This window comes from Ictidomys tridecemlineatus, chromosome 3, assembly GCF_052094955.1.
Source record: "Ictidomys tridecemlineatus isolate mIctTri1 chromosome 3, mIctTri1.hap1, whole genome shotgun sequence".
Taxonomy (NCBI): Eukaryota; Metazoa; Chordata; class Mammalia; order Rodentia; family Sciuridae; genus Ictidomys; species Ictidomys tridecemlineatus.
The window spans coordinates 94,369,180-94,382,549 of record NC_135479.1 but is presented as its reverse complement, the minus strand read 5'-3'; the positions used below and the strand labels follow the sequence as shown (position 1 = coordinate 94,382,549).

General features: G+C 46.9%; 1 protein-coding gene across 1 annotated transcript; it reads right to left on the bottom strand.

The window, feature by feature from the left end:
- Positions 1 to 4,659: 4,659 nt before the first annotated feature.
- Positions 4,660 to 6,432, bottom strand: Mar1 (syncytin-Mar1). Its single transcript, NM_001305587.1, is given in 1 exon segment — positions 4,660 to 6,432. A coding segment is annotated over 1 exon segment (1,773 nt).
- Positions 6,433 to 13,370: the final 6,938 nt, after the last annotated feature.

Here is a 13,370-nt window from a genome sequence, read left to right as displayed (position 1 = left end):
GACCACAAACGTGGAGAGGTGAGGGGAAAAGACAACCACAATAAAATTGTAGAAGCTGAGAGGTTATCTGAGTAACCAACCCAAGAATCACGGCAAGCTCGAGCTGTCCACGGGACACTGAGAACCAACCTGGTTTGTATCTTAGAAACCTCAAAAGGAGACCAGAGATGATATCCGTGTTGAGAATAAATCAGGATCCAGGTCCCCGTTGCCTTTGTGTTGAAGATTGAACACCCAAGAAAGGCCAAAGCCATCTCAGAAAAGAAGTTTTATTTAAAGGATAGAACAGACATAGACTTTACCCAACGGCAAGGGGATCCAGAGCTGGTTTTATTTCATTTCAGATTTCCTTTTTCCTAATGTGCCTTCCTCCTCTTATCTTGCCTATGTGACTAGTGACCAAAAGCCCAGAGAGGAGCTGCTCAGAAGGGCAGGGAACCATGGGGGAGGGGGGCAGGGATGCACTCATTAACTCATTAGCTGTGAGGAACAGCTCCCTGGAGGCAGGTCCCCTTGGCAACAGGTTGGAGGAGGGGGAAGTGCTCTGGAGGTATCAGCATTTTATTTCCTTTTGAACTCCATCTTCCTGGCCCAATTATTCATTGCCTACACTGGCCTTTTGCCCCGATCTTAAAAAGACTCCCAAATGGACCACTGGACCAAGAAGGATTTTGTGAGCCCCATGCCACTAGGAAGTGGCAGGTGTCTGAAATTTAATTCTTTGGGAAAGTAAAAACAGAGGGTCCCAGAGTTGGAGAAAACTAGACACAGTTACTGCACCCAGAGACTGCATGGCCCAAATACTGGATGCTGGGACACTCCTCACTGTGAGCCCTCTTATCCCACACAGATCTCGGAAAGTTGGTGGCCACCCAGCCTATCACTTCCCTATAGAGACTCTCTAGGGAGTCTGGCCAGGAGGAAAAGCTCACTGGCTGTGTTAGGCAGAATAACACCCCCACCCACCACTGCCCCTATGCCATGTCCTAATCTCTGGAACCCGCAAGTATGTTACCTAGAAAAGCGTTTAGCAGAAGTGATTAAGTTGAGGAGTTTTGAATGAAGAGATGGCCCTGCTGGGTTGCCAGGTCAGCCCCACCCATCACCAGCATCCTCAGAAAGGGACAAGAGTGTTAGGCACAGAGAGAGATGATACAAAAACTCAAGAGAGGAGAAAGTCGCTCCCTTGCTGGCTTTGGACATGGGGTAAGGGGCACAAACCAAAGAACACGGTGGACACCAGAACCTGGGAGGACAAGGAGCAACTTCTCCCTGGAAGGATCCCTGGCCAGCCAGCCCTTTCAGTCCTGGGAAGCTGACTTTGGATGTAAGATCATTTGTGCTGTGTTTTGTCTCTAAGTTTGTGGAGTTTGTCATAGCCCAATAAAAAGCTAATATTCTCATGTTTTAAATAAGCAAAAACATGATAGAAGATTTAAAAAATAAAGTCAAGGACTCCTTCAGAGACCAGAGCAAAAAAGAATAAGAAATCTTTAAAACTGGACCAAAAGTCAAAGAAAATTAAAAAACTAGCCAAATAGTCCAACGTCAAATACCAGAAATTTCTAGAGGGAGCAGAGAATCGGAGGGCACAATCATTGCTTTTAAAATCCTGGCATAGTGTAGCTAATAAAAAAAAATAAAATTAAAATAAAAAAAATAATAATAAATAAAATAAAATAAAATCCTGGCATAAAAGAGAATATTCTACAGGCTTCCAGGAACAAAAAGAATAGGTCACCCAGAAAGTAGAGGGACTCACTTAGCTTCAGGCTTCTGATGGGCTAAACTGGACCGACCAGAGAGCAGCACCTTCAGAATTCTAAAGGAAATTGTTTTCCTGATGCTTGACATTTTCCAGTGAGCGCGTTTCCCAAAAAAAAAAAATCCCTTTACCAAGAAGCCACTGGAGAATGCACTCCTCCAAAATGAGAGAATTTGTCTTCCTCCAAAAAGAGGGAGAAATGGGATTCAGGAAAGAAGAGGTAGGTGAGGGAATCCCCCAGGGAGAAGGAAAGGGTGTCCCAGGATGGCAGCTGTTCACCAGGGACAGAGTCCACTGGAGGGAGCCTGTGACTTAGAGACCCAGACCTGCAGGCCAAGCACAGTCGCTGCTCTGGAGCCCTGCTGCCAGCACCGCCCTTTAGACTTCCAGACAGTACACCTGGGCGAGGTTCTTATCTTCCGTGGCTGGACTTAAGCATCCTAATGTTGCTCCCGCCTTCCCCTCTATTTCCCCCTGTTGGGTCAGCTGAGGACATCCCTTCCACGCCACAGCAAGGCTTCTCCACTGGGAGCTTAGAAGCAAGAGGGACAGAGAGGCTGACTGCTGTGCCCTGGGTTTAGCCCGAGAAAGACTCTTGAACCTCAGGGCTGATGCAGTCTGACCTCCAGGCAGCTCCCTCATCTTCTCCCAGGAAGTCTCTTCCCACCTTGGCAGAGCTGCCTTTTCTCACCTGGATGGGCTTACGCTTGTTGTTCTTGTTTTCTTCAAAAGTAAATAATATATTGCTTAGGGTGAGGAACACGAGGTAGAATGGGAGGGGAAGGAATCAGGCCGTGGGAGCTACGTAAGCTTCTCTGGAATGGGAACTGCAGTCTCCTCTGCAGACCTCAGACACAACCCTGCAGAATAGACGCCTTGGGCTGTCTTGGTCTCTGGGCCCCTGATGAAGCCATTCCTGAAGGATCTGGGGAAAAGGGACCCTAGAAATGAAGAGCTTAGGACATGAGTGGGACCCAGGAGCTTCCGCACCAGGGAAGGATGGGGCTGGCAGTCTGGGAAGCCATGGTTCTGCAGGTGGGAATCTCCAGTAAGTGCAGATACGGCCCCTCGGGAAGGGGTCTCTTAGCTCTTCTGAGCTGAAAATGAGGCTCTTAATGCTCTTGGCTATGAGAAAGCTCTGACTTTGAGAGCAAGTGTCTTTGTTCTGACTTTGAGCTCTGAGCCTCTCCTTTTCATCTACTTTGGCAGAGAGGTGGTTAGAACCACCCCTAGGAGTAGAGGAGATGAGATTGAAGGGGAGTATTTACAAGAATTCTGGAAGCAGTTTCTGTCTTGAGTCAGACTATAATAGCAGGAAACCACTAAGGACAAGTCCCTGCGGACCTGAAGACATAAGAGGACAGCAAGGGGCATAATGAGGCTCACTCAAAGAATTCAGGGGCCAGGTATCAGTAAACTCCATTAATTATAGGTTATTGGAGTTCAGAGACCAGAAATAGAGATTGATCCTGTAATCAGTTCATTTTCTGTTGCTATGACAGAATGTGGGGAGCTGGGTACTTTATAAAGAAAAGGGGCTTATTTAAATAGCTCACAGGTTTGGAAGCTGCAAGTCCAAGATCAGGTAGCCCCATTGCTTTAGCCTCTGATAAAGGCCCTTTGGCAACATGGCAGATGGCATCAAGGCAGGAACATATGAGAGCAGGACATCACACCAAGAGGCAGGAAGCCAGAAGCATTCAGGGCTGAGGCTTGGTCTTTATAACAATCCATGTCTATATTAACCTCCTCTGAGAGCATAGCCCTAATGACCTAATCACATTCCATGAGATCCCAGCTCTTAAAGGTCCTACCATGATATCATCACACTGTGACCTAGCTTCAAGGGCCTGAACTCTTGGGGAACACTCTCAAACCATATGGAAACCACAGCAGATTCTTCATGTTAAGAGGAGTTCTGGGTGAGTCATACTAAATCATTTTTTTAAAGTGTCTTTGGGGAATAAGATGCTCAAGCTTTGTCTTTGAGAATAACTTCTCAATCACAAAGGTAAATGTTACCTTTGCAATAGAGAGATCTAGAAGACACCACCTTTCCCAAGAGACCAAGTTGAGCATAGCAAACCCTTGGATCCTCCTCCAATTTCCCTTGTTCCACCACACAGGGCCTCTCCAGACTGTTCCAGAATAGGCAGACAACTTCTGCATCTCTGTTCCTGAAGAAACTCTCTGGAGATGGAAGCATGTGGTTCGACCAGTGAGTGTTGTTGGATAAATCCCATGACTTCTGTGCCTGTGGGTGATGCAGGACAGATGAAGCTGGACACCGGAGGAATCAGCAAGAAGCAGGTTTATTGGCTACAGTGATTCAGAGTGAGGCCCGTGTGCAAGAAAGTCCTCTGGACCCCGAGTCTGGAAATTCTTGGAACTTCATACCCACTTGGGGGTGGGGAGTGGGTGCTTGGAAGTTTACATATTTGTAGGAATCTACATAAAATTTTAATTCACAGAAAGTGTTTTTCGTCCCATTTTTTTTTTAGATTAGACAGGTTTTACAAGTTTTATTACAAAAGCAGAAGTAACATCATCAAGTCTTCAGCCAAACTTAGCTTTGCAAGACAGAACAACTTTGTCCTCACAAAAAAAAAATAGGAAGTCCTAACCCATCTGGAGTTTTTTAACAGAGATTTTTGCTGCAATTCTGTTAATAAGAACAATTGTGGGCTGAGGATATAGTTCAGTTGGTAGAGTGCTTGCCTCACATGCACAAGGCCCTGGATTCAATCTCTAGTACCATAAAGGAGGAAAAAAAAAAACAGAACAATTGTGGTAAGGGTCTCTAGAGAAGCTTAATTGAGATTTTTAGTGGAGGAGGGTGTGTCACAACAATTCCCCCCCTTTAATATTGTGCTCTACAATTTAATTTTTTTAAATTAAAGAGCATCATTATCACCTTCTTGCCTTAAAGTCTTATATAATGCCAAAATCTTATTTGTTGTCCTTCTTTCAATAGCTGCTTCCATAGTAGACCCAATAGTTTTAATGCACAGGGGAGCCAAACATGGGAGCAATAAACAAGTTAATAGTAGAAGACCTACTATACCAATTAAGCTTTTAAATCCACCAAGAGTTGAAAACCATCCTCCAAACAGTGAGCTTGGATCCCAAGCTTTAAAACCCTTCCAGGTTTGAACTGGCACATGTGCTAGTTTTCTTATGTTTCTGGCTATGTCTTTGACTGCCTGTCCATTGTCATCTATTTGGATGCAACAGTCTGAGCTGTTGAACTTTCCACACACTCCCCCTTCCTCAGCCAGTAGGTAATCTAATGCCAAGCGGTTTTGATAGATAGCTGCTCTCATCTGTGTTTGTTGTGTGGCTAGGAGGTCAAAGGCTGTGGCAGTCTGATTAGTAATAATTTCTAGTACAGCTTGTAGGCGAATGATCCTGTTTAGCATGTAAATAGGAGTTCTATAGCCCCAACTGCCATCCTGTGCCCAGGTAGCGGGACCATAAGTGGCAATAATTCTCTGAGGTGGCCAGTCATCCTCAGCCCAAGATTGTTGACCTCCTAGATCAAGTCCTTTCCCAATGGACCTCTTTTTCCTTGGCCCTAGGTCCTCATACAAGGGGATCCCTAGGTCTTTTCCAGTTGTATTTGGCAACAGGAAAAATCCAGGTTTAATAGTACCAATAGTGCAGGTTCCCCTCCAGTTTGTTGGGAGGTGGGTATAGGCCTTTTTTCCACAGATCCAAAATAGTCCATCAGGTGCTTTCCAATTAGAGGAGGCTGGATTGTTCCAGAATTTGTGGATCTCAGGGATGCTCCGAAAAGAACTGATTTGGCTAGTGTCTGAAGTGGTACAGTTAAAAAGAACTCTTTTCTTTAAGGGCTTTTTGCATATAAGACCCCTAATCCCCAGCCAATGTGGTTTATCTGCCCAAAACCAAGTAGGTTTTTGAGGCCACCAGGTGGCGTTCCAGAACAATATTCTGTTACACGGGGTTTCCCCTACCCACTGGGTGTGTTGAGGTCCAAACCTTCCAATACATTCCTGACCAAGTACTTCTGAAGTGAGGACCCAGCCCTGGGGCCTTTCAATTTTTAGTTCCACATGAGTCTTATTCCACAGTAGTAAGGAGTAAGCATCTAGACTTGTTCCGGTCCAGGGCCATTCTTCACTCATCAGGGCCCCTCCACACACCCAACAGTTTTTAACCTCAAGGCTTTTAGCTATTCTTTCTGCTAGGTCCAGAAAGAGATTTTTCCCCAAAGAAGGAAAGTTGAGATTTGGACTTAATCCCTCATATAGTTTAGCAGCAGGGCTAGGACTTACGGTGGGTCTTGGAGCAATCGAACTTGAATCACTTTTTACAAAGTTTTCCCATGTCAGAGGCTGAGGATCCAGCGGCCAGCAATACCAAATTCCATTGGTAGGGGGGAAATTCCCTGGGCAAATTATATCCCCCTTATATTGGGATTCAATCCAAGCCATGTAGACTCTTTTTCTTTCCCAGAGACAAACAGTCATGCTCTTATAGCATCTTTCTGGTGGGGCAGGTCCTAAATATATAGTTTGAATCACCCCTTCATTATAATAGATTGATTGGACACATGGTTCACATGATTTCCACTTTTGGGGCAGGAGTGGGGTAGAGCTCCCTAAGAGTATCAAAGGAAACCAAACTAAATGGTAGACCAACATTTTGGTTAGGCTAAACAGTGTAAGTTAACAAAGCCAAACTAAGAACACCAAACAAACCCGAGTAAACCTATAAAGCAAAGTTAAAAAAAGGACAAATGAAATTTTGTTACCAAGAGTCCAGTCAGTAGGAGTCACTGTTATCAAACCTGTAGCAAAAACCAAGCAGAGAACTATATATAGGGATAGAAGTAAGGGGTGTCAATGCATTTCAGTATAAGAACTATCTTGGCGGCTGAAAGAGTCTATTTGTCCTGATAGTAAGTCTATCTTCCGCTGTGTGTTGATCAGCCAGCCTCTGAGTGGCCAAAGCAGGGCTGTGGTCTTCTCGAGCTTCGACCGTGCGTCGACCGTGCGCAGTCTAGTCAGCTTGCGGAGGGACTAGAACAGGGCTGTCGTCCTTCTGATCCTCAAGCTTCTCCAGAGCTTCCTTCCTCTGGATAGTCAGCTTCAGGGATGCAGCAGGGTCTGGAGAGCATCTCAGTCCACAGCTGCGGGCTTGAGCCTGGTGTTATGAATCCAGGGACCGGCTCGTAACTTTTCCTGCAGTTGGGGTAGATAAAATAACAGTGAAAAGACCCTTCCAAAGAGGTTTCAGGGGCTGAGCATTTCATTCTTTGATTCAGACCAAATCTCCAGGCTTGAAGGAGTATGCATCTGAGGTCAAACTTACTAGCAATCTTCCCCTGATTCATTGGTTGAGAGTCTGTAAGGTTTTCCCTAAAGCCAGAAGCTGTTGTCTCAATGTTAATTCTCCTATGTCTCTTAAGTCTCCCTGTAATCCCCTGGTATGTGGTGGCGGGGGGGGGGGGTCTCCCACACATTATCTCATAAGGAGAGAATCCAGTCCTCCTAGTGGGAGTGGATCTAATTCTTAACCGTGCAATAGGGAGGAGTTCATCCCAATGCAGGTGAGTTTTCTGACACAGTTTACCCAGTTGAGCCTTTAAAGTCCAATTTATCTTTTCAACTTTACCAGAATTCTGTGACCTACGGCCCAGTATGTGGCTTCCATCTGATCTATGTTTTAATTAATTGGTAGGCTTTTATTTTATATATTTCTGTGCGGTGCTGAGAATTGAACTCCGTGCCTCACACATACCAAGTAAGTGCACGACTGCTGAGCCACGACCCAATTGCCATCTGATATTTAAACTCTTGGCCAATAATTGTATCACCTCTGCCATGAAATCCGGCCCATTGTCTGAGCCAATGGTTATTGGGATGCCAAATCTGGGAAAAAAAATTTCCCAGAGGAACATCCTGGCCACCTCTCTAGCCTTCTCTGTGCAGGTTGGAGAGGCTTCAACCCAGCCAGAGTAAGCACACAAAAACCAGTTCTGTGAAGTCTCCTTCCAGGTCCTCAAAAAGTGATCCTCCTTTAGTTTGGATTTCTGGTGGAAGCCTTGGGCCCTGGCAAGGGGTTGTCGTGGGCACAAATCTCACATTGTTCACAGATCACCCAGGAGATGCTTGCGAAAATCTCTACCATCTGCCTGGGAGATATCTTCCTTTTTCAGTCTTAAACCAATTACTTCCATGTTGGGAGTATTTGGGTTTCCATTTTCTTCGAGGGTCAGACAGAAGAAATGGCATTTAAGCCTGAGACTAGATTTCCTTCCTGTTTCCTGCAGGCAGCTAAGCTGGCCTTTCTGTCTGCTCTTCGGTTGCCCTGAGCAACCATGGTGTTTCCCCTTTGGTGGTCTGGCACTTATAACGGCACATTTCTGAGTGCCCTTACTGTACCTGGAAGATTAGAAATTTCCTGTCTATATTTTGGGCCTTTCCCTCCTGAGTTAATTAGCCCCTTCTCTTTATATAAGGCCCCAATGGACATTAAGGGTGGTGAAAGCATACTTTCAGTCTGTGTAGATGTTTACAGAGATTCCTGCTGCCAATTGGAGTGCTCAGGTCAGAGCAATATGTTCTGCCTCGACAATGGAGTCCAGAGTGACCCCTGCATATCTAGCCAGACAGATCCCGTCCTTTATGAAACTGCTTTCATTCGTGAAGTACTCTGCATCAGATCACATCTTGAGGGTGTGATCTGCCAGGTCTGGTCTGCTGGAGGCCTATTGCACTGACCTCAATACAGTTGTGATCAGGTTGTTCCGTTCCACAGGCAGCAGAGTTGCTAGGTCTAGAGATGGGACGACTTCACCACGGATATACAGATTTTCACATAGCATGCCCTGGTATTTGACCATCCTCTCATTAGTCAGCCAATATTATCCTTTATACTCTAACAATGCCAAAATTGAATGAGGAACTCTGACAATCAATTCTTGTCCCATAGCCAGTTTATCAGCTTCCAACGTCAGAAGGGCTCTGGCTGCAAAGGCCCATAAACAAGATGGCCAACCTTGGGCTACAGAGTCCAGCTATTTAGAAAGATATTCCACTGGACCATGCCACGACCCTGGCATTTGAGTCAGGACTCCTTACTGCTATTCCAGACTGCTCATGGACATACAGAGAGAAGGGCTTTGGGAGGTCAGGGAAGCCTTGTCCAGGTGCACTGGTGAGGGCTTGTTTAATATCCTCAAAGGCCTTTTGTTGCACTGGCCCCCACATCAGAGGCTCTCATTCTCCCCTCTTTGTGGCTTCAGAGATGGGTTTTGCCATAAATAAAAAGTTGGGGATCCATATGTGGCAGAATCCAGCAGTACTGAGAACTCTCTGATTTGACAGCAGGTTGAAGGGACCAGAATTGAGCAGATCGCCTATTTCCTCTTGGAGTCCAGTTGCCATTGACCCTGAGTCAGATAGAAACCAAGGTATTTGACTTTTTCTTCACAGATCTGGGCTTCCTTCTTTGAAACTTTGTATCCAGGCTTATACAGGAGAGTGAGAAGCAGCTGTGACCCTTACATGTAGTCCTCTCTGGTTGTTCTGAGTAGCAACCAATCATCTATGCATGGCAGCCATGTATACCCACATTGCTTCTCAGGAAAGTCAGAGGCCAGCGCTATCCCAAAGATGGTTGGTGAGTTTTTGAAAACTTTTCATAGCCTAGTCCAGGTCCACTGGCCTCTGTTCTCATTGGCGTCTTCCCATTGGAAGGCAAAGGGTGGTGACTCTGTGGTGCCAGTTGAATGCAGAGACGGCATCTTTAAGGTCCAGGCATGTGAAATAGGTTGCTTCAGCTGGGGAAGACTTAGGAGAGTTTGTGGATTGGGGACCACAGGATATAAGGTGACTGTGGCTTGATTTACTGCGTATAAATCTTGGACTGGCCAGTCATCACCAGTTCCTGGTTTCTGGACAGGCACAAAAGGTTGATTGGCTAGTGATTGGCAAGGCCTGAGAATTCCAACTTGTGCCTTATGAGGAATATGGTAGTATCTCAGGTGTACCAGTATGGCTCCTGGTTTTAAATTCACCACCACTGGGGGAATGCTCTGGGCTAGTCCAGGTGGATTGTCCTCTGCCCATACTCCCAGTACTTGGCAAGGGAGCTCTGGTCCATGTTATGGTGTCTGTACAAGGTGGAGGAGGCACTACTCTTCTTCCTAGGGAATTGTGAGGGTTAAAATTCTTGTTCAGGTTTTCCCAGTGGTAAGGCTGCCTGGCCTTTTGCATCAAAAATTATCTGGGCTCAGAGCTTTCCTAGCAGGTCTCAACCCATCAGTGGCACCAGGTACAGGAACTCATGGACCACTTCGTGACCTGCTAAATTGCAACACTGAGACAACAGGAAAGGATGACAAGCTTTGTTGCCCAGGGCTCCCACAACTGTGGTCTGTTTCTTTGAAAGTAGGCCCACAGGTTGGGTCACCGCAGAATGGAGGGCCTCACTCTCCATAGGTTGGCCCCCTATAAGCATTCAGACCCCATAGGGATGGAGCCCAGTCAGTCCTAGCCCTCATCATAATTTCCCATGGCTGCCAGTCCCACAAAATCTTTCCTCGGGTGTATCATGGGGTGTCTGCGGTATTGAGCATCATGGGGGATGGATTTAGGCCTGGTATTACCCTTGAATGGCTTTGCCTCTCATCCTGGTAAGGAGTAGTAGCAACCAGTTGTCTCCCTTCATTTGGGGGCATTCATTTTCCCAGTGGCTCTCTAGATGGCAGCAGGCACATTGGTTTAGTCTCAGCCTATTCCCCTGGTGAGGTGGTCCCTCCATCCAGACCTTCCTCCCACCCTGCATCTGGCCCCAATTTTGATATTTGTTTTGGCTTTGTCCTGGTGGGACCTCCCCCCACCCCGCTTGGGTGGCTCTTGGGTTTGCAGTAAGGGCAGGTGCAAGGAGAGACCCATCCTCTTCTTCATCTTTTGGTCTGCTTCTTGCTGGGCCTCTTGGTCTTGGTTGACAAACACTTCAACCAGCTCACTGGCATTCTTCCCAGAAAAACCCTCTAGTTTTTGTAGTTTTTAGCAAATGTCACCCTGAACCTGTCCCACAAAGGCAGCCTTGATTATCTGTTGATGTCTGGTGCCTCGGGATCCAAGGGAGTGAAGAGCTTGAAGGCCTCACATGGAACTGCTTGGATCACCCATCTATGCTCCTCCATATTGAATAATCAGAAGGAGCTGGCAGCGGTCAACCCAGGTAGGCTGATGGGTTTGGAGAATGGATTGCACAGATCAATCATGGCCTGGGGCTTCTCTGTGTAGGAGCGAGTATGATTTTTCCAGTTCGAGAGATCAGTGATGATGAAAGGCTGATACACAAAAATGCATTGTCCTCCGCAGACATTTCCCTCCTGGTCAACACTGGCAGGTCCTCTTGTGTCTCATAGGGGCATCTGGAGAGTTCTCAACTGGGTCGTGACTCTGGTCTTGGGGCAGGTTCCCATCTTGGTCTTGGGGGGCAGAGAAGGAGTCTTTGGCCCTGGGGAAGCCTCTGGCCCTACAGACATCAAGGAGGAAGTAGTAGCCTGTGTCGAAAGGCCATCATCTGCTGTCTTTGGGGACAAAGGGTCTGAGGGGCCAGCCTGTTGTCTTGGTGGTCCTGGCAAGGTCCTGTAGTGTGGCATGTAAGTTGGTGGGTTCTCTTCTGGCTCACTGGGCAAAACTGGTTCCTTTTCTTTGTCAGGTATTCTCTGCTTAGTTGCATTTTTGGGAGGTCTTACAGACTAACATCAACCTGGACTGTCCATGTAGACAGACTCTCAACCAAGGGGGCTGTTTCTGTACTATCTCGTGGGAGCAATCAATGTAAGGGAGCTAGTCTGGGGGTTCCAACAACTATTTAAAAGATCTCAGCATTGATAGGCTTATCTAAAGATCCTTCTGGTGGCCAGCCCACACCTAAAGTGGGTCATTCTAATTCCCAGAGAGTATGTGACCTTTGCGGAGTGAGTTTCATTCCACAGTCTCCATTAAAACCTTTCTTAAAGTTTCTCAACATACAGACCAAGGGGTTTTAAGGGACTCCGTTTCCTTTGTGTGCCTCCCATGTTCCACCCTGCATGGAGTCTCACAATTAGGACAAGACTCCCTCTAGCCCTCTCGGGCCATTCCCCTTAAGTCAGGGACTTAAGGTCCTCTCAGCCTTGAGGGTTGGCATCAACCCCCAACCTGGAGCTTTCACCTGGACGTTGATGGGTGGAGTCCACCACAGACTGTTCGTGGCACCACAGAACCGCAGATCGGGACTTCACACTCGCTTGGCCCTCGGGTCAGGTTGGAGCCCTTCCTTCATCTGTCTCTTCACACGTTTCACACACCTTCACACAGACATGGTCAGAGCAAAATTTCTATACTGCCCAAATCCCCGAAATTCCACAAATTCCAAAACCAAAGAAGGAGTCATGGTTTCCCCTCTGCAGGCTGACCCCAAACAGAGACTACTCGGGCGACTCCCTGGGTCCTTTTCTGCTCCAACTCCTTTTGGAAGTTACTCAGGACCCTCAGAGGGTGATCCAGCCTCTCTTCCACCGGCTTAGGCCTCTATGGGGAAGTCAAGGGGGCTACCTCTAATGGATCTGGGTCTTACCTGCTCAGTCGGGCGGTGCTCCAAGTTCCCTAGTCTTTCTTCCTGTTCCTCCTGGGCTCCCTTGTGCTGGGGCAGCCACTCCAGGGCACCGGGGAAGTCACCTCACCTACAGGCAAAGAGTCACCTGTGAAGCACCCAAGAGAAGTGTTGTCCTCTGCTGTCCCAGAAAAGCCAGACCCCTAGACCAGAAAGGCAGAAAAGCCACCTTCACCTCCACCATCCCATCTGGGTCACCAAATGATGTAGGACAGATAATGCTGGGCACCCAAGGAATTAGCAGGAAGCATATTTGTTGGCTGCAGTGGTCCAGAAGATTTTATTCAGTATGAGCCTCAATCCCTCGGGTGTCCAGCCTCCTCTGTCCTACATCATCAGCAAGGTCACTCTGACGGAGGTGTGGCTCAGTTGCTCAGAGTCCCCAGCTGGGCTGGCCCCACGTGCTCATAGCAGTCACCCCATCTCAAGTGGACTTTTCCACTTCCTGCCCCGCTTCCTCACTCCCACGTGCTTCCTGAGATCATGTCCCAAATAAACCATTTGTACTAAACTCTTTGTCTCAGGGTCTGCTTTTTGGGAGAAAAAAAAAAAAAGACTCCTAACATCACCAGCACAGGTGTGCGTGGAGGGCATGTGCTTCCAGATGCCCTGCAGTGGACACCCAATATTTATATAGTTTTCTTGCCAAAGAAGGTCTTCTAGCCTGTGGCTGGACAGATCTACATGGTGAAACATTCCACAAAACACTTGGTCTGTGCTCTTCAAAATGCCAATGCAATAGAGATCAAAAATGGTGGAGAAACTGGTCTAAAAGAAATGAGTGAAAGAAACATGGCAAGCCTATGCAAGCACCTTTTCTGACTGGACCCCAGATCAGAGCAGAGAAGAAAAACATCCATAAAGGACAACATTGAGATAATTGCTGAAATTTTATTATGGACTATAAACTACACAAATTTTTAGTGTTGGTGTTGAATTTCTTTGTTGTGATAATGACATC